Here is a 21,422-nt window from a genome sequence, read left to right as displayed (position 1 = left end):
TAGCCCGGATGTGTCATGAGTCTGTTCTGGCCAAACAAGGTGTCTAAGCGAACCAGACTCCTAACGAACGATAAGTATAAGGTCAGTACTATAATTGGAAACACAAAAGATTAATAAATATTAGTGATTTTTAACGAGACGCAAAGAAAAGACCAAACACGTATTGACCTTCGACCAGGGCTTCTGGATTCCGTTCTGCAGGAAAAGGAGGGACCCTTACAACATTTTTTCCTGCATTATCTTTTGTTCCTTGGATTACGCTTGCCGATCGAGGACCCACGCTTGCCCTGGATTTATTCTTATGACTTGCCCCCTTTATAAGTCCTGAAAATGGATCCTCTCACCTATCAGTCTCTCCTTACACCATGTAATTGTTAGATTGTTTCATGGTCCTCACCATGGACTTCTGGTTACTGGTTTACTGATCCCTGCATGGGATGCAGGCTACTTGTAATAATTAGGGATGCTTGTGTCAATAATCAAATTATAACACCCAACATGTTTCTGAAATTGTTAGCGATGGAGCATCAGTTGTTCCCCCTGCCCTTTTCTTCATCTTTCTTGCCTGTAGGGCAGCCTTCTTTTTTGTTTCGCTTGCAAGGGTGGTAAATTTTTTCTTCTGTAATATATCCCTGTTTCCGATAGCGCCTTAGCAATGCTGTACAACTAAAGTAATGATAGTGTATCGGTTTTCATTTTTACCCATGGGTCGTTGTCTATTCTATAAGACGGTGTGAATATGTTTGTATGTGGACATGTGCATCTGCATATTTTAAGTGATTTTACAACGTGTCCTAACCAGTGTTAAAACAAAACCTTTCAAAAAAATAAAAATACCAAAGTCATAGTGCTGATTAGACTTTATTACACAAAAAGAAATACAGAACATTTATTATTATTTATTATTATGTGTTTGACAGCTGCATCAAATATTACAAATTCTCAGGTCACTTGCTAATTCTTATGGTTGAAATAAACATGATAGTTGACATAATAACCATTGCTAAACATGTAGAGTTTCTGATCGGTGGGGTTGTAGTCCAAGTAAACATAGGATTCCTGGAACTTCTCAAAGGGAATACTGACATAGCTTTCCCGTTCGGTGTGAGTGTCAAATGTGTAAAAGACCTCCTCGGTTTTACTGTCTACAGACCTTGTGGCATACAGAACCCCACACACCATGAAAGTGTTTCCTACAGATGGCTTGAAAATACTTGTCTGCCAAACCTCCTCTACTTCAAATGACTGTTCATTGATTTTCCCTAAAACCAGTTTACCCTTTGATTCCTGCGTGGCGTAAGTCACCCACAGGCCGGACTCATCAGCTGCAAAGTCCAGGTTCTGGTTGGCAGAGTAATGGTATGAGAACTGGGTGCTGGCACTGGGAATCTCTTTATACTGAGCGTTTACACTGGTCATGTTGAACTTTGCCATCGCAAAAGGGCTCTTGAACTGATAGTACAGAGTGTTTTCACGCACAATGTAGTTGTTTCCTGTGCCTTGCCAATCGTAATTATATCTGACATAAAGCTCATGTGTCTTGAAGCCCTCTCTCATGATCAGTTTGTAGTAGTCAGAGTACAGTGTGATTGTGTTGACCAGAGTGTCACTAGAAGCAGAGTACCAGAACATGTTTTCAGAACCAGGCAGGGGATTTGAGTCTTTGCCCCATCCTCCATACTTGAAACCTGCGTTCAGATTTGCATTCAGCTGGCTGATAATGGGTTTGCTGAATCTTCTTATTCCGCTATGATTGCAGATCCCTTGTAAAACATATAATTGAGTTAATTATAGATGACTGAAAGCAGAGTTTCAGAGTGTCTTGATGGAGAAAGACTTACCAATGTCAGGGTTAAAGATTTCATTGTGGCGTCTCTCGCACTCCTCTAGTTTCTGCTGAAGAATGATATATTCTCGACGTGTCACGAGAACCAGGTTCTTATCATAGGTGATCTCTAGTCGAGTCAGGACGGTGATCATAACACTGATCTGTTTTTATCAAAAGTTACAAATGACAAAATGTTAATCTGAAACTAAAAAAACAGGTAAAATCAGAGCACCCAATAAGGCTAAGAAAACACCTTATACCTTAACCCTAACCATAACTCATCCCTAACATTTTCCAGCAATTATCGGTAAACAACATATGTCAGCTAAACAAGCATCTATCCCTGGATGTAAGCCTAAACGTGACATAAACCATAAAGGTGTTGCTTGGAACTGACTGGGCAAGGTTAACAAAGGTGAAAGGCTTTGGACTAGGTTGTTGTGAGGCAACAGTGTTACCCATTGAACAAACATGTGAGAATCAGAAACTAGTATGTTGATTGTTTGCTGAAGCAAGCCTTGCCTAGACACTTGCAAGTGTTTAATGTGGAGTTAAAGATAGTTTAGACCAGCACAAGTTTAGTGCTTGTTTATTGCTGGTGTTAGTTGTTGGACCAGCCAATGTAGCAAAAAAGTGCTATATTGATCAGATATTTTTCCTCATTGGTCAGAACATTGATATACTGATTAGATCAGAACATGTTACCTGTTCACGTATGGATAGAAGCACTGTTGTGGTGGTTTGTATAGATGCCTGCAGCTCCACAATTAGAGCCTCCACCTGCTTGATCTTGATTTTCACCTCCTCTATATGTAGCTCACTATAAGAGTCTGGGTCATCCTCCATTCGCTTGATCAGCACTGTTAGGTTCATTATCTTTGCTATGTAGACTTCTAGTTTAACTTCATAAATCTCCACCTGCAAAAGAAGAAGAACAACTGTTAACAACTGTTAAAGCATTTCACTTCATCTAAGTCTCATCATTCTAAAGGCTGTGCCAAACCTTGCTAATCTCCATCTCCAGTTTGTAGTTGATCTCAACTGCTGTGCTCTCCAGCAAGATGAGCTCTCCGATCGGAAATGTGCTGTTAGGAAGGAAAGCCTCACACATGCATTCTCCACCGGAGGCACTGCCCTCAGCCCAGGGACCCAGTGCCTACAGAAGACAACTGAATTAAATCCTTTTCTGCATCAGTTTACATGTTTAGAAGACATTTTTTACCCAATAAGCATTACATAACCTCGCCGTTGCTGGCATCATGCAGGGTTTCCAATCCTGCTCCTGGGTGGTCAGTGTCCTGTAGAACTGAACTCCAGCACACCTGACTGGAAGTTTCCAATGATCCTCAAGATCTCAATTAACTGGATCATGTGTGATTGTTTGGGCTGTGACTAAATTATGGAGGGCACAAAACCCTTCCAGAAGCAGGATTGGACACCCCAGAAAGATTATCAAGTATAAAGTACAAAGCTACAAAATTTGGATCAACACCAAAACTACATTTACACTGACATTGATTGACTTTCAGATTGTACTGTCTCTCTCTTAAAAATCTATGAGTAAACATTTCTCTTTTTCTTCTAAACTAGAAGAATTTCCAGCAGATTTTCTCATGTAGGTGAACCATTCAAATGACAATATTGTAAATAAGCTTCATGTATCCTGTAGGACAGAGCTTTTCCCTGATACTTGCTGATAATTTAACCGCATAGCTATTTGTTGAAATGAATTTTTACTGTACTCACCGACTCGACAACAGCGGACCCGAAGAGGAGGAGAAGAATTGTGCCGATCATTGTGCATCAGTTAGTTGTGTTGCAGGGAAGGAGTGCCCTGGCTTTTAAATACATCATATCTTACGACATAACCAGCATCTGGACATTTCACAGCATTATTCTCTGAAAATCAACTGATGTTTATTAGCTTATGTCATTTACACAACACCACAAATGCATTTATTTTGTGGATTTAAGGCAGTGGCCAGATTAAACCGAGACAACACAGGTGTACTTTCACACACAATATGTCAACAGCAGGACGTCATGTGGTGCAATTTAGATAAACTGGCACTAAAAAGGAATTATGTAAAGAAACACTATTAACAAAATTAACTATGGCTATTAACTGGACTAGACATGTGATTAAAAAAAAAATGGAAGCATGAAAAGTACATCACAAAAAGTAGCATTACGCCTTCAAAAAGTATTTGAGCACTGTACATGGTGAACGATTTACAAATACATGGAGGTGCAAGTCTATGCAAAGTTTTAAAAACAAAGAGCAAAATAATAATTAAAAAATCGCTGTTACATTAGGGTCGTTCAGAACGTAACTATTTCACAGAACCCAAACTAATAGTGAAACTACCCACTTTTAGGTGTGTTCGCACCGCAGGAACTAGAAATGATTTTTGTTCCAGGAAATTTTTGGAAGAACAAAATGAGCAACTTCTTCAGAGTAGGGTCTTAAATAGTTCAAGGAACTATCAGCGTTGTAAGTGTAAGCCTTTTGCCTAAATGCATACAAAAACACCTTCACCCACCATGACTTCATCTACAGCATTTTCTATCAGCCTCAATGATAAGTAGCACTGCTAGCTTACAGTCACTTGACCAATACGTCAGCATTCCATGTCAATTATTATGAAATGATGCTCAACAAAAACACAGCTTTGATCACAACATCCTCCACCCTCCTGTTGGCTTACATTACTTCTTAGTACCCATGTATGGTGCGGCAACATGGCGGTTACTGGGAAATAGTTCTTCTTAGCAAGCATCATCACGAGTCTTGCAGAGGATCTTAACTGAAAGAAACTGCTTTTCACAAAGTCTGCTTATCAAAACACAGGACAGTGTCAGAGGTCAGAGTTGATGGGCTAATAGCATTGTTTAGTTGTAAAAGATTAATGTCCAATCAGTATTTTATCTCATTCAGCAATCAAACTGGACGACCCAATATTGAACCCTGTGGAACACCATAAAAGACCAAAAAATATTTCCCTACATTCGCTACAGAAGCAAAGCAGTCCAGTACAGTAGTCCTACTACATGATAGAGCGAAGTATATCATGATGTACTGCAGGGCTATTCAATTAGTTTCATTTGAGGGCCAGATTATCGAATTGAAAATTTGATGGAGGCCAAGAGGGTCAGTGGCCATCCTGATTTCTTTCTGAGGGGCCTAAAAAATTAAAAAGTAAAATCAGCAGTAAAATTAACTAATATTATCAACACCAACATCTATAAAAGGTTAAGAGTAGTGCTGTCTGTGAACTGCTTAAAATAAGTAAAATAAAAACTATTCACACATTTTTCTGCAATTTATTGGAATTATAAATACATTAATATGCCGTTATAAGTTCACACTGAACCTACAAATTAATGCAGAAACCATATAAAGATGATATATTTTAAATGTGTTTAATTGCACCTTTTGACTAAGTAGCTTATTATTAAAAGTGTCCAGTATTTTTATAACAATGTGATACTGATGTTGATATCTCTATTAAATGCATTTTTATTAATTATAGCAAATCAATGTTACAATACAATTGAAAGCCATTATTTTTAACATTTAGTAGCCTAGGTTCTAAAAAAATATTATTTTGAACTTTTGTATGTGAACTTTTTATATTTTAGTTTAAGTGAAACGTCATGCACATGCATAAATTAATCTTTATTTTAAGCTACAAGTCTTAATCAGTGACTAGATCAGTCGAATTAAAACACACACACAACAAATGTACTTTTTTCAGTTAGTCTGATTTATGACGTGTAATTACGCACTAAAAGTGTCTTTTTCTTTGCAAGTTAAAATTTTAGTTCTTTATTAACGTGACAAATTTTTCACATTCACATTTCCAAAGCATATGCATATGAATAAAACAGTACAAAGTGAGAACAGTGCAAAACCACATATACATGAATATAAGTTGACAAAGTAAGATAGAATTGAAATATCCCATGTGCTATCGCAAGGCTTCTGATATACCAAACACACATTTATGCCCTTATTCATTGGAAATCATTCTTTGTGGACAGACATGCACACCCTATTCTTTTGGTGCTATATCTTTTCTTTTCTTGGTTTTCTTTTTCTTCCCCTTGACTTTTGTTTTACTGCTTGGCTCTGTGTTTAACGCAGGCCTGGATCTGGTCAGGTTAGCTGTGGGGCTGAGTTTGCTGCTGGACACGCTTGGGTTGGACCTCGAGTGCATGCCTTGGGCGGAAGAGGGTTTGCTGGTGGATGGTTTAGGGACGCCGGCGAAGAGGTTCGGCTGGGAATACGAGCGCATGCCCGCGGAGCTCGAGGGGTTCGCTATCATGGGAAGGTGCACGTGCTCGCTGCTCATGTTATTGACAGAATAGCGGCTGCTGGTGGACATGATTATATGGTGCCAGGAGCTGAGCGGGGTGGCAGAGAATGGCTGAAGGCCGCCGGGGTCCTCTTTGGCAGCGCCTGGGGATATTATCATGGAGCTCCGTGGGGTGACGGCCTCCACAGCGCTCTCGAAGGTTTTTAGGATCCTGTCACTCTTCTGCTTCTCCTTCTTCTGCCGGGACTCCACTTTGCGCAGCTGGCGCCGGTGGTCTCGCATCATCTGTTTCCTAGTGTCTGCCAGGCCTCTGTAGGGTGGAAAGACATGAATTCAGCGATAATAACTGTTTCTGTTTTTTTGCAAGCCGGTACAATGAGAACCGAAAGCGGTGTAATATAGACCTAAAACTCTAGTCTGCATTTAGATTGCAAGCACAGGTCCAGTCTTTTTACATTTAACTTACGACTATCTGTGCTTCCATCAGTCTCTATCTCGAACCGAGGATTTCATTGGCTTTTAATGTGAGTTTTGAATGGTTTGAACAAATGTGCAGTCCCTGTTCGCAGGTCTTTGCAGAATGGGAAACCACATATACCTTTAGACATTGGTCAGACGTTCACATATCTGATATATTGCATGAAGTAACGGATAAATATAAAACATGTTCACATAATAGATATTAGATTTAAAACCACATTTGGAACTGGACTGTATATGAAAAAAATGTATCTGTTTAAATGAGTGCAACAATGAGATATTTTGTGCCTGTATAAACACAGCCCTAGTAATCTTTAAAAAGCCACAAGTCAGGTTTCAGTCAAACTGGTGATCTTTTCATATTATAGTATAAATGTTTTTTTATTTCAGGTCATTTATATTAATGGTTTTTACTATAATAAAGTTAACTATAATATTCCTAGTACAGACTAATTAGAGAGTCACCAGCTGTAATATCACCCCTTTCTGCTGCTGTCTGAAGTCAAGCGGTGATTTATGATCATGTTTGCATTAAGGGTGAGAATTGTTCAGGTGTGTGGAGTCTGTCATGCGTTTGTTGGCCTCTTTAGGTAGGCGTTCAGGGTGAAGAGAGCTCACCTGTAGTCCACTATGCCTGTTCGGTCTCTGTCCAGTCTCTGAATCAACTCCTCAATCTGAAATTTCTCCAATGGGATGCTGGATTGCTGGGGTCATCAGATACAAAATGCCAAAAAATGAAGCCGTTTGATGCTCAGTCCTTATGACACTTACACTATGTTTGGACTCATCTGCTCGTTTGTCAGAATAGTACTGCTGTGATGATTAAAGCATTGAAATAACACAACTGGGAGCATGGGGATAATGTAAAGATCAAAACATGTAAACAAACGTAATATTTAAGCATGTTTTTTTGTCTAGATTGCAGCTCTGCCCACCCAAAAATTTCAACAGTGTTGTGAATTTCTTACTTCACAAGAAAGGCCAATACCTGAACGGCTTTCCTGAAGTCTACGACAGGAACACGCATCGTCCCGTCTTTGTCGATGTTACGGAAGAAGTCCCACAGGCGAAGCTTTCGCTGATCGAGGTAATCCTTTAAAAAGACAATGCAGAAAATGCAGAGAGAGGCCGCCAGACTCTAGAAATTTGAGCAGGTTTCATTCTATTTTACCTGAATGACTTTCATGGGGTCGACACGTTTGCGAGGCTTCTTGGCGATGAATCCTCCGACGCCTCCGTACTGCACCTCCAGACTGGGATGCTCCTGACAGATCAGCTCCAAGAGCTGCACGAAGTTCTCATTCACCAGCACGTTCTGCAACACAACGCAAGTGAAGGAAAACACAAGCCCGTTTTTATTGTTACATTTTGCACCGAAGCACATTTACTGGCCACAAGCTGAATTAAATCCTGGAAATATATATTTTACTATACACAGTGCACTTGTTCCTTAAATTCAAAGTCCTGATGCAGAACAAATCAGTAAGTTTGTGTCTGATCTTTATCTCAGATGTGGCAAAAATGCATGAATAAGGTTTGGTTCCACCATGTGGTGTCCAGTGCTTACATTTTAAGCTACAGAATAATGCACAACTTAATGCATAACGCTTCAGATTTTTAGTTTTTAGTCGTAACCGAGAGTAATAAAGCTTACATGAAATCCCAGTGGATAATAAAACCCTATGTTTGTGCATTGCATGCCTGTCGCTCCTGAACTCACACATATGTTGATCTCCTCGATGGCCGTTCTGGGTGTGTTCTTCACCACATTGATCAACATAAGAGCTCCCTCCACCGTCAGCGAGTTATACGCCATCTGACAGAAAACGATTATTAAACCATTATCACGCACGGTACTTCCAACATCTCTGTAATATAAGTGTGCTTTAAAATGACTTTAATCTGCCGTTTAGCCTGCGATGCATGAGATGAGTTAATTGTAAAAGTTGCATACGATTACGTCGTTCCAGACACAGAATAAAGTCATTAATTTAGTTTTCTTCCCTTACAAAAAGTATTCTCGTCGCTTCACAACATTCAGGTTAAACCACTGATGGTAGATGGAGTATTCTGAAGGTGTCTTTCATACTTTCCCGGACCTTGAATATCTTACATTTTGTTCCAAAGACCAGCAAAGCTTTTACGGGTTTGGAACGACGTGACAGAGTTTTCATTTTGGGGCGGAGTAACCCTTTAAAAAAGGTGCTTGTAATCTAGTTTGCCAGTTGTGTCGCACCTGCAGCGCTCTGAGCGTGTCGTTGGCCTCCAGGCCCTTACACAGCAGGCTGGCTCCTTCGTCCGTGATGCGGTTGTTGCTGAGGTCCAGGTGCACCAGTGTGTTGTTGAACTTCAGCGCTTCACCCAAAGCCAAAGCGCCCTCGTTTCCGAAGCCATTAAATGAGAGGTCTAAGTGTTTCAGGGTGGTGTTGACCTGACGGGGGACAGACGGGGACTGTTTGTACGATCAGCACGGCGTGAGACTCAAGCGCTTGTGAGCTGCGTACCTTCAGTCCGGCGCAGAAAGCTACCGCTCCTTTCATCCGCAGGTGATTCCAGCTCAGATCGAGAACCTCCAAGCCGTCGTTATTTGCTGCGTGAGGAACATGCTCAGTGGCCGTGCTTTCTTTCTGCGTGCGCTCAAGTTTAGTTGTCACTCACCTATCATCTGACCCAGATGTTCTCCTCCTCTGCCGCAGAACTGATTGTGACTCAGATCCAGCTCCTTCACTCTGTAGTTGCTCTGAAAAGACACAGAGAAGATGTTTCTGTTCTCAGAAACTAGATGTGTGTTTGACGCACAGTGTCTGTGTTTATGTATCACTCTTAAAAGTGCGTACATTTTGCAAAACCAGACAGTTTTATGATAAATAACAATGTAATTTGGCTAAACAAGTAATGTTATTATTTATGTTTTCTTTCGTGTGTAAATTCATATTTTTGTCATGCCAAACTCGCTCTCAGATGATTTTTAAACTGGAATCTGCATGCTTCACTCTTACTAACCTCAAAACACTGTAGGTAAACATTAATTTGGCAATGTTAGCTTTGATAATATTAATAATAATAAGATGTGCTATAAAAGTTGTTTCATTTAATATAACCATGGAAGCCCATTTTCCTCACAGTATAAAAAAGGTACCTGACTTTTTGTCTCACATTAATAACTTCTAACCTTCACTTAATAAATTTTCAGTTTATTAATCTTTTTTTTCTGAATTGTGAAATAAAAACAGAATTATTTATTGTAACGGAACAGAACAGAATAGAATAGAGTAGAAAATAAATAAAATAGAACACCCTTAAGCAAACCAAACCTATTTTTTGACCAAAGTGAAGAAAAATCACTTTATTTGATGTATACTGTCACACATGCTCAAACTTTTAAAATGTATCTCTTATTGAAAAACAGCCACATATAGTAGATTTTTCTTTGTCGTTTTAGATGAATGGGTAACTATAGTTTAAAAAATCAACCTCCTGTCTTCATTCAGTCTGTTGTTTCAAATTTGTGTGACTTTCATCTTCTGTGAAACACAAAATATATTATATTTTGAGAAACTTTTCAGCTTTTAGCCCATAGAGTGGATCTCAATCAGCACCGGCTTAATTAACATTTGAATCATATGGAATATGTAAGAGTGATTAAATGATGAAATAAATGATGATGGATTGTTTTATGTTTCATAGACAGACTGTGGTGCATGAACTTACAGAAAGCGCTTCTGCAAACCATTTGGCATCATCTTCAACAAACTTATTCCCTGTGAACACAAACATTGCGTTCTGTCTCACCGTGAATCTGATCAGGCGGCATGCACGTACGTGAAGTACCTGACAGTTTCAAGGACTTAATGGAAATGTTTTCCAGGAGCATCTTAGCGATGCACTCGGCTCCAGCAGTCTGAAGGTGATTGCCCGAGAGGTCCTGGAAGATGCCAGAAGTGAATGCTTTGCTTCCCTCTGGTGGACAAATCCATCTCAACGGCTGAACGAGAATCACAAGACGCACTTACAAGATTGTGAACGGTGAAGTTGGCCCTCAGCATCTCCGTGAGGTATCTGGCTCCTTCGGCTAGCACGAAGTTGTCTGCCAGCTCCAGGGTTGTGGTGTGCATGTCTGTCTGAAGACACGGAGCGTCCCAGATCAGCACCAGAGCATCAGCTCTAGATCATCAGAGCATCAGAAACTCACCACGAGAGCGATGGCCAGCGCCTTCGCTCCCAGGGGCCCGAGTCCGTGGTGGTTGAGGTTAATGGTGGCGGAGCCCAGGTTTCTGAGGAAGTATCTGACAGGAACGACCCCCACCAGCTTACAGGCCTGCAGGTACAGCTCTTCAGTGGACAGGTCCTTCCTGATCAGCTTCAGCTCGGATACTGGAGGAGAAAAACACCTGAGCCCTAGCTTCATGCTGAAGGACCAGTGCATGCAAGATCTGTATGGAATTAACTTTTTTATTGTATTTTATTATGTATATTAAGTACGTTTTCTGTTTTTCATGATTTTTTTCTGTTTTTTATGATTTATGGGTATGATATGGCAGGTTTTCAACATTGTTAGTTTCTATTTGTTTTCTCTTTCGTTCCTCTCATTCTTCATTTGGTGTGTTAATATTTTTGTTGATATTCTCAACTTTGACCTGCTAAAAAAGGGACTGCGGATGAAAATGAACCAGTGTTGGCTAAATCTGGTGCATTTAACATATTGCATGTATTATCCGTACGCAGTGTGCCTGATTAAGACAAACGAATGAATGAATGAATTTAACTGAAATCAAAAGATCTTCTTTTGCATGCGTGTGCAAGTCGTATGCAGGTTTTATTCATTTATTTGTTGTGTTGAAGGCAGTGACTCCTGATAAAACTACAATCTATAATTTCATTCAACCTTGACCTAAGGAAATTGCATTAATGAAATGTGACGAAATGTCACAGATTAAATACAAATAGACATTTAAAAGGTTTATAAATAAATATGATACTCAAGAATCTAATTCATTCATATATATATATATATATATATATATATATATATATATATATATATATATATATATATATATATATACACACAGTATATATATATAATTAGTTTTCAAGCACAATAATTAACATTAAGGTGCAGTGAACCTGAATCCTGTACCGGGCCTCATCTGAAGATCTCTGTTGGTTCAGATCTAGTGTTCATCCGCTTCTTACCCTCAGCGTCCAGCTCTATGTCTCCTTCATCCTCCAGAATCACATCGTGTGTGTTCTCGTAGTCGGTCAAGCTGAGGGAGTCCAGGGAGAGACTGTGAAAGCTGACGTCTTCATCGCCCCTCATCTTCTACATGCAGCGTGACCGAGTCGTCCGAGTCGTCCGCTGTGAAGCTGCTGTCTGTGTCTTAGCAACAGGTGTATATGTGACACCCGCACTACTGCTGGAATCCACCTGCGCTCGAGCGGAGTCATTAAAAATGCATGTCAGACAGACACTCACATTCCTGCAGTCTGATCAAACACGGCAAGACTAGTGTCTGCAATCATTTCTCTTTGATGCATGAACTACACGGATGAAACACATCTGCTAATGTAGCTGTTATGGCCAATGATCAGCCGAAATGATGCCCTTGATCACAAACACACACACAAAACTTATTTATTCGTTTGTTTATTCATTTGTTTGTTCATGCATCTGTCCTGAGGAGTCCGGGGAACCTCTTAGAGCTAGTTAAAATCTCCTAAGTATTCCTCAAATATACGTCATTATCTTCCTTGCGAATAAAAAATGTTTACTTTTAAATAAAATGCATGCACAATTTTCAAATAAATATTAATAAATAACCTCTGGTCAGGTTTAAAATGCTTTTTTTAACTTCGGAAAATATTATTATTTAACTCCCAGATCAATTACATTTTTCTTCAGAATGATGACAAAATGAGCAATGAAGTAACAATTCTGAATTACTTTAAAAGAGATTAAAAAGGCTAAAAATAATCTGAGTAGTCTGTAGAAAAAAAAGCATTGGTTAAATAAATTAGAAATCAAAAAAGAGCACAAGGAGCTCTTCTAAAAAATAAAAGCATATTCTCTTGGAGGGCATTGGAAAAGATTATTCCTGTAAAAATTCCTGTTTTTTTTTAAACATAAAACATAGTACAGTCAGGACTACAATAACGCACATGAAAACATAAAACAAAAATAAAAATTGAGTGTACAAAATACACACAGCCACACAAACATTATTTATTTATTAAACTACTTAAAAATGGAGACAGTCTTAATTGCTTTCTTATTAGCACACACACACACACACACACACACACACACACACACACACACACACACTCACACACACACACACACACACACACACACACACACACACACACACACACACACTCACACACACACACACACACACACTCACACACACACATACACACACACACACACACACACACACACACACACACACACACACACACACACACACACACACACACACACACACACACACACACACTCACACTCACACACACACACACACACACACACACACACACACTCACACACACACACACACACACACACACACACACACACACACACACACACACACACACACACACACACACTCACACACACACACACACACACACACACACACACACACACACACACACACACACACACACACACACACACACACACACCATAACATCATTTATTTGTTTTGTTTGTTTATTTATTTATTTTTAAACAGTAACGCAAAGGACGGTTGGGCGTGACGTCATGGCGCCGCGCGTGTCGTCACGCCGGGAACGCCCCCTCGCGTCCGGTGCAGGTGATTAAGTCGGCGTGCGGTCCGCCGGTGGTCATGATCGCGACTGTGATGTTTTACGCGCTGTATCCTCTCTCGAGGCTCATCGGCAGAGTTTCAGGTGAGAAGTCGACGGGGTTTCGTCGGTGTGGAGGAGCACGTGCGGCGTTCAGGCTCCTTTAATACGGGACGGTGACCGGCCAAACCTCGGTTCTCAAAGCCTCTAGAACAGTTATATTTATATCCCATCCGGTTGTCATACTTTTTTTTTTTTTTTTTTTACTTTTCGTTGCTGACAGAAAACTTACATTGACTTTTTGACAACAACAGCAACTCAAAATTATAATTACAAAACAACAACAATAAAACTGTTTTATTCAACATTTAAAATGGACATATAGTGATTTTACGCTAGATAATATAAACATTTTACAACACCATATTAAGATATGTAGAGAAAGCAGAATAAAAGTCTTTCAAAAATAGAGTATTGGCAAAAAAGTTACGTTCATCACATTTTCATTACGTTACATTTTGATGATTACAGCTCATGAAAGTCAAAATAGAAAAAAAATGGATGTAAATCAAAGAAAGAACAAAAGTGTTAAAGAAAACATTCAATATTTAATAAACGTATTATATAAAATATTAAATAAATTGTAAAAAAAATTTAAAAACACACAACTTAAAATCTGCTGTAGAATAGTTCAGCAGTTCCTTTCTGGAGATATCTGTGTCTCTGTCGATCATGTTTGCACGGATGTCTTTTTATGTGTATCTGTGAGAACTCCCATGAGTTAGGCACACAGTACATCATTGCTCTAGTCAGGTTCACGTTCAAGCCGTTCGTCTTCGTAAGAATTATTTCAGACTTCTTATTTTGCAGTATTGTAGGCAACGTTAAACTTGATCATGATCTTGGCCTCGTCTGCTGCTGCTTGTAACGTGTCGTGCTGATTTTTGACCAAATTAATCGTATTGTATTTTTATTTTATAGCTATATTGCTTGATATATAATAACAAAAGTTTGGTCAAATTGTGCAGCCCTAGAAACCTGGATTGTTCTTAATTTAAAAAACAGGGCTTTATGAAGATAGTGCTTGAAATTAACCCAAAAACCTCCACTAGAGGAAATAAGCATTTGTTCAGTTTGACCTGATTCTGAACCTTTGATTATGACGGCTTGCCCCCGACAGCCCATGTGACATGCTCGTGTGTTTCCGCCTCTCACATGAATCCGTATGGATCTCGTTTGGAATCGTGTCAGTGTGAATGGAATTAACGTTTTTTTTTTAAATACCTGTAGTTTTTCAAGTAGCCTACCAGTGACTAGAAAATGTTTATTTTCACTTCTGCATCTTCTCTCTCCACAGAACTGTGGTGCAAGGCTCCGTTTGTGTACATTAATGGCAAAGAGGTTTGGGATGGTGGCGGTGCTCTTTCTGGACAGCAGCAGACGAGCCTGTTACTGCGGTGGAACAGCACAGAAAACACCAACACTGCTCCTGATCCAGACCACATGGACGCTGAGAGTCCTCACGGAGCTGTGGTAGATCTGCTGGATGTCTGTGAGGTGAAAAAGACACAAGAAGAGTTGAACCAGGAGGAAATGCATGAAGACGTGCACAAATCAGTGCGTTCCTTCAGTCAGATGGAAGCTCCTTCAGTCTCTGTGTGTGATGGAAGTGTTGCTTTGAGAGCGTGTGATTGGTCAGAGAGTGACGTACACCTCTCAGAATCAGCGCTCCGGGGTTTAGAAGATCCTGTGATAAAAGAGTCTGCGTTTCCCAATACTGAATATCAGAGTCTCTCAGACATTGATAACGTGCTCTCTGAATTCAAGCAGCTCGGGGCTCATGATGAAATGGCCGACCGTGATGACCGTGAGGTGGATTCGTTCATGTCAGATAGACTCGCTTCACTCGCTCCCAGCACCGACCTCTTCCTGGGGTTTGATTCTGAGGCTGGAAATGAAGCCCTTGGCAGCCCGGTGTTTGATTTGGCGGCTTTGCTCGCAGACTCTCAGCAGGTTAAGGCACCGGCGGAGCCTGTCGGCTGGCACTTTCCCGTCGGCCTTGGCCTGTCACAGATGTGTTACTGCCCTTATGTGCACTTTCCTGACGTCAGCTACTATCCTGCGCTTCAGGACAATGACAACATTGAAGGTGGGAATCCCAGGTTTACTCTACAAACTATAAACTGCAAAAACACCAGAAATTTTTTTTTAACCTTTTAATGATTTATACTGTAATTTAAAAAAAACTTTCAAGCATTAATGCTAGACACTACAGACAAACAAGTGTTTTTCATGCGCTGGTCAATTTTGAGATTTTGGCCAATTTTACTTCTTTAACATTTATAATTTAAATGACTAGTAAAAAGAAGATAACCAAAATACACATTTAAGTGTTTGTTTTCTGCAGTTTATCTATGTGTTTGTACATATCAATTGGAATTGATCTCTTTAAAGCCAGTGAATTTTTTTACATACAACTTTATAATTATTTTCCTTGCTACAGTCCACAAAGGGTTTTATAGAGGGGTTTGTTCTTGTCATATGACATTTTTATTTCTGATAACATGATGAAATATAATTTTGTCTGCCTGTTGACAGTACTTTCTCGTAGGGATGTCACGAGTACCGAAACTATGGTACCAAATCAACATTTTAAAATCTTGCTGGTACTTGTTTTTATCTTCAGTATTAAGGCTTTTCTTTTAGCGAAGCTGCAATTTTTCTTGAACTGATGGGAGGCAGAAGTGTTTCAGTTGGTCCTCAAAGGGTTAAGAAGAATAAAAACGCATATAGAAGAACTACACTTGTAAGACGGTGGTGATAAATGAATATGACTGTCTGAGAGCTTATAGCATGTTCATTCATTGTGTATCCGTCTGAGGATTATCCTCTTATTGGCTAATATAACCACTTTAGATCATTGTTTTTTGTTAATTTGTTTTAAAACATATATTTGGCATGCCAGTATGTCAGTGAATTTAAACTAATGCTTGCATTCATACGTATAAATGCCCAAGCATATGTGAGTGTGTGTTAAAGTCAAGTGCCACTAATGTTATGTTTTTGTCATTTTAAATTAAGTTAGTGTTTAAGTACTATTTACTTTGTGGTATCGACTTGGTTATCAAGTATCATGTACTTTTAGCAGTACCAACTACTAGATTTTTGGTATCCTGACACATGAACTTTGAACATTAGTATGTCAACATAATCAAATAAGAACTTTATCTAGTGTTTAGATTTCTGGAAATGTATGCAGCTTTATTTAGTGATGAATGACGCCTCATTTGCACATACAATTATATAGCATTTAGAAAGTAATATAAAGTGAGCCTATCATTAAGTTCTGTCACTCATCAACCTAGTGACATTTCTTCCAGCATTTGACCCATCCCTATTCTGTGAAATATGTCGCACCCTTATGAATTATATTTAATATTTTCCTGAGACAAGGAATTTTCTTGTTTCACGTAATCTTGTGCCATCACTGAGTCAACCCCAGATTCTTCTAACGCCAGTTCCCATATCTCAGACCAGCAAGGATCGAGGTAATCCCTCCTGCAAATTCAAGTCATAACTTTTTTTAATTCATGTAAATTGGTCTTATTTGTACTGAAAGTAAGATTGATTACACATTGGCAACCGTTAGCTTGTCTAAATAGTTCTGAAGACAGTCCTGAGTTTATGATGACACAGTGAAAAAAGGTCAAATTAAAAACCATTTTACCTCAGTTCTTCTTGACAGTCCATACCAATCTCTTCATGTAATCCAAATGTGTCTTATCAGGTTTTCTCTTTCTGATGAGAGGACATGCTGTTTGTTAGTCCTTGTTTGATTAACTTCATAGAAGCTTCTGTCTTGTCCGATAACATGATGTCATGTTGTTACTGAATGATCGGGTAGCATTGTATAGTCTTGTCATGTTTTTTTTGTTCACGACACAAGATTTTATGAGTCAAAATCATATAATCTGACACAGTGACTGTCATAACTGACAGAAAAATCTGTGGTCTGAATGGGCTTCACAAAGTGGTTAATACTACTGCTTTGGGCAGATGGGACTGTTTAGTCTTGAATGGCCACTCATCTAGAAGGAGCTCTCCAAATTTAATCCTTGCGGTTATGCCCATCAATGGGAACCCACTTCTATTAAATTCAAAGACTGGATGCTCCAGGTACCTAGCTGTATCGAATTCTATCCTTCCCTTGGACCACCAAGATTGCTCCACTCAAGTCCAGGACAGACAAAGTCATTATAGATTAGGCAAAGAAATTACAGATCAGTTGTTAAATAATTTACTGACACCAAGGACACAAGGTGTTTATAGCAGGGATTTCAGACTACAACGGGCTACAAGCCTACTGTACAGGTGACTGACAATGGTCACTCCCTACCAAATAACCTATTTCTCTCTTTTAGAGATAAGAGACAACAGAGCAGCACAAAGGTGGGCACTGCCTCTCACCAACCAGGCATTCTAGCTGATGGCAGACCTCGTGAGGAGGTCTAGATCATATTCCAGGTTGCGTTTGGAAAGAATGTTCAGAACAGTTAAAGGATGTCTTTTTATGGACATATTTAACTTCCCCCTTAACCAAGCCAGAGAGCCCATCAGTTTCAAAAATGCCACTTCAATACCTTTGGTCAAGATGCCAAATGGAATGACTACTGTCCTGTAGCCTTGACCCGATTGCTATGAACTGTCATGAGCAGCTTGTCTTGAATCATATGATGTCTTGCCTCTCATCTAGTCTATTTTAAATATTATTTTAGTTAACTTTAGTTTATTTATAAGTATTGTAATTTTATTAGCTATTTGTATTTTTGCACTCAATTACAGGTGCCTCAATAAATTAGAATGTCGTGGAAAGATTCATTTATTTCTGTAATTCAACTCAAATTGTATTAAATTCAATGCACACATAATGAAGTAGTTTAAGTCTTTGGTTCTTTTAATTGTGATGATTTTGGCTTACATTTCACAAAAATTCACCAATTCACAACAAATTAGAATATGGTGACATGCCAATTAGTTAATCAACTCAAAACACATGTAAAGGTTTCCTGAGCCTTCAAAATGGTCTTTCAGTTCAGTAGGATACAGTAGGATACACAATCATGGGGATGACCGAAGACAATCATTGACACCCTTCACAAGGAGGGTAAGCCACAAAGAAGCTGGTTGTTCACAGAGTGCTGTATCCAAGCATGTTAACAGAAAGTTGACTGGAAGGAATAAGTGTGGAAAAAAAAGATGCACAACCAGAGAAAACCACAGCCTTATGATTTTGCTTAATATTTAAGCAAAATCAATTCAAGAATTTGAGTAGACTTCACAAGGAATGAATTGAGGCTGGGATCAAGGCATCAAGAGAATCTTGTGTAAAAGACACGTCAGTATGTCAAGTCAAGCCAAGTTACCTTTGTATAGTTCTTTATACAATGCTGATTATGTCAAAGCAACTTTACCTTGTCAAACAGGAAAATCTATTGTCAATAATGCACGAGGACAATAATACAATTTTTCCAACTAAAACACTGGCTGTGTGTCAATATTGTCTTCAGGGATCTTGCATCTTAGTATTGTCATTCTGTGGCATCATTGCCAATGTTCAGTTGCAGTTCTTAAGAACGCAAGTACAGAGGTGCCTGGATGCATCAAGTGCAGACTTGAGAATCAAACAGAAATCCCAGAAGACGCTTGCGGACAGCTGGTGTACAGAAGCCTGGAAGCTTTAAACTCACTCTCGCAAATACTTAACTGCTCTTTGAAGTAAATATTTATCATTTTGTTTTACCCAGTTGTACTTTGTTTGAAAGAGTGGCCATGTTGACTGTTCACCAAAAGGATTGCCAGGTTGGGAGGCCTTGTCTCTCAGAAATTGTGGCAAACAGCATACAAAAGCACCTACCTTGGTTTGGAGGCCCAATGATGTCTGTCGCCCTCACCATCTTTTCCTGGGTCAGATCCACAAACTCTTTGGACAGCCTGGTCAGCAGAACTAAACAGGACAATTCCTCCACTCGCCAACTTTCATTGGCCTACTTTAAATACATCAGGGTTTGATGCTGACATGGCATTAAATAAAAATATACTAGTAACTCGGAGGTGTTCCCAAGAGTGACCCCTAGTGTCTGTCATTCTACACATTGAAGAATTGAGTGACAAAGGCAACAATTATGGTTTCAATTAATTGTAAACGGTAATAATATTTTATAATATTAATGTTTTTACTTATTTAAAGATAAGATGTTCCAGATGATTGACTGCCAGTGTATATTATGTTACTTAGTTGTTTTGACTACCCAGTATACCATTAAAATCATGTTTTTTTTCTATGTTGAAGTGATGTGGCGGGTGTGGGAGGATCTTGAAACCCAGACCAGTTCCTGTGAGGACACAGCTGCTGTGTTTGACTTCAGCATCATGTCTTACAACATTTTGGCTCAGGATCTGCTAGAAGTGAACCCACAGCTGTACACACACTGTCCAGAGGAAGTGTTAGTGTGGGACCAGCGACTCCGGACCATTCTGAAGGAGCTCCAGATTTGGCAACCTGATGTAAGGCGACACAAAACCCAAAACTTGTAATTATAACTCTTCTGGTTCCAATCAATATCCTTATTTTCTCTTTTGTACAGATTATTTGTCTTCAGGAAGTTCAAGAAGATCATTTCCTAGAGCAGATCTATCCTGTCCTGACTGACATGGGTGAGGAACAACAATTATTTTTGGAACATGATGAAACCTGCTGTTGATGTAAACATCAGTGGACAGGAATCATGTACAGCAAAACACAAAGATGTTCAGCAGAACATTCATGCTGTTCTTTTCCATACAGAGAAAGCAGATGGAGATTTATACCTTAGGAGCTATAACAGTGTCATAACAGTACAGTTGACTGGTCTGGTGCACGTCTTCTGGTGTCATGTATGAAAGGGGTCCAGCAGTTCAGACATCACCTTAAAGGGTTACTCCACCTCAAAATGAAAATCAATCACTTACCCCCCCCTGTCGTTCCAAACTTGTAAAAGCGTTATTTGTCTTTGGAACATAATTTAAGATATTTTAGCTGAAAACCAGGAGTCTTGTCTATACCATTGACTGCCCAGTAATGAATACTGTCAAGGTGCTTAGAATAGCCCATCTTCCATCAGTGGTTCAACTGTAACATTATGAAGCGACAAAAATAATGACTTTATTCAACAGTTTGGCAACCTAGCATCACAGAACAGTGTACACGTTTGTGTGTCCAGTGGATATTCTTTAAAATGCTGCTACCGTGCCGAATTGTTGAATAAACTTGTTATTTTGGTTTGCTTTCCACACAAAAAGTATTCTTGTCGCTTCATAACGTTGCAGTTGAACCACTGATGGAAGATGGGCTATTCCAGCGGTTTCCTTTTTCAGTCCCCGATGTTCATTACTGGCCAGTCAGTGGGACAGTCATCCTCCTGCTTTTCATCTAAAATATCTTAAATTGTGTTCACAAAGATGAACTAAGCTTTTACATGTTTAGAACGTGATGAGTGATAAAAATGTCAAAATTTTCATTTTGGGGTAGAGTAACCCTTTAATTTTGTACTTGTTTGCTGGAATGTTGTCATCTACAATTAGCATAATAAGCCATTAAGGCCAAATGAAAATTTTAACTTAATTGTAATTTAATTTTAATGCATGACTGGAAAAGAGATTTGAGAGCTTTGTTGGTTGGAATTAGTCAGACTGGTAATAAGTTTTTTTGCAGTGCTTAGATGTTGTTGTTTTTTTTTGTTAACAATTCAACTTTTTACCCAGGTTACACCTGCATCTACAAACGCCGCACTGGCACCAAAACGGATGGCTGTGCGGTGTGTTATCACAGTGAGCGCTTTACCCAGCTTTCCGTCAATCTGCTGGAGTTTCGACATTCAGACTGTGAGCTACTGGATCGTGACAACGTGGCCGTTGTGGTGCTCCTCCAGCCGATGGCCGGG

General features: G+C 39.4%; 3 protein-coding genes across 4 annotated transcripts in view; 1 reads left to right on the top strand and 2 right to left on the bottom strand.

Annotated features, from left to right (window-relative positions):
* Positions 1 to 845: 845 nt before the first annotated feature.
* On the bottom strand, positions 846 to 3,708 carry olfm4.1 (olfactomedin 4, tandem duplicate 1). The gene is made up of 5 exons (XM_043262416.1): positions 3,575 to 3,708; positions 2,832 to 2,984; positions 2,534 to 2,746; positions 1,842 to 1,989; positions 846 to 1,763 (listed from the first exon to the last, which is right to left on the bottom strand). The coding sequence occupies exons 1-5, from the start codon at positions 3,623 to 3,625 to the stop codon at positions 955 to 957; spliced, it is 1,374 nt and encodes a 457-aa protein (XP_043118351.1). The 5' UTR covers positions 3,626 to 3,708; the 3' UTR covers positions 846 to 954.
* A 1,807-nt stretch (positions 3,709 to 5,515) lies between these two features.
* On the bottom strand, positions 5,516 to 11,983 carry LOC122362170 (leucine-rich repeat-containing protein 74A). Its single transcript, XM_043263485.1, has 13 exons — positions 11,824 to 11,983; positions 10,820 to 11,001; positions 10,641 to 10,748; positions 10,459 to 10,552; positions 10,339 to 10,388; positions 9,286 to 9,367; positions 9,132 to 9,217; positions 8,864 to 9,058; positions 8,348 to 8,443; positions 7,799 to 7,942; positions 7,616 to 7,720; positions 7,246 to 7,331; positions 5,516 to 6,457 (listed from the first exon to the last, which is right to left on the bottom strand). The coding sequence occupies exons 1-13, from the start codon at positions 11,945 to 11,947 to the stop codon at positions 5,884 to 5,886; spliced, it is 1,926 nt and encodes a 641-aa protein (XP_043119420.1). The 5' UTR covers positions 11,948 to 11,983; the 3' UTR covers positions 5,516 to 5,883.
* Positions 11,984 to 13,414: 1,431 nt separating this feature from the next.
* Positions 13,415 to 21,422, top strand: part of angel1 (angel homolog 1 (Drosophila)) — a 39,180-nt gene continuing 31,172 nt past the window's right edge. For both annotated transcript variants that reach the window (XM_043262328.1, XM_043262329.1), the window contains exons 1-5: positions 13,415 to 13,548; positions 14,801 to 15,592; positions 19,793 to 20,007; positions 20,088 to 20,157; positions 21,244 to 21,422. The exon at positions 21,244 to 21,422 is cut by the window's right edge and continues 252 nt beyond it. In XM_043262328.1, coding sequence (XP_043118263.1) covers positions 13,485 to 13,548; positions 14,801 to 15,592; positions 19,793 to 20,007; positions 20,088 to 20,157; positions 21,244 to 21,422 — 1,320 coding nt within the window. In that variant the 5' untranslated portion in view covers positions 13,415 to 13,484. The remainder of the gene's footprint in view (positions 13,549 to 14,800; positions 15,593 to 19,792; positions 20,008 to 20,087; positions 20,158 to 21,243) is intronic.

Source organism: Puntigrus tetrazona, chromosome 17 (assembly GCF_018831695.1).
Source record: "Puntigrus tetrazona isolate hp1 chromosome 17, ASM1883169v1, whole genome shotgun sequence".
Lineage (NCBI taxonomy): Eukaryota > Metazoa > Chordata > Actinopteri > Cypriniformes > Cyprinidae > Puntigrus > Puntigrus tetrazona.
Note: the sequence above shows the minus strand (reverse complement) of the source record. Positions and strands in the feature narration are given on the sequence as shown.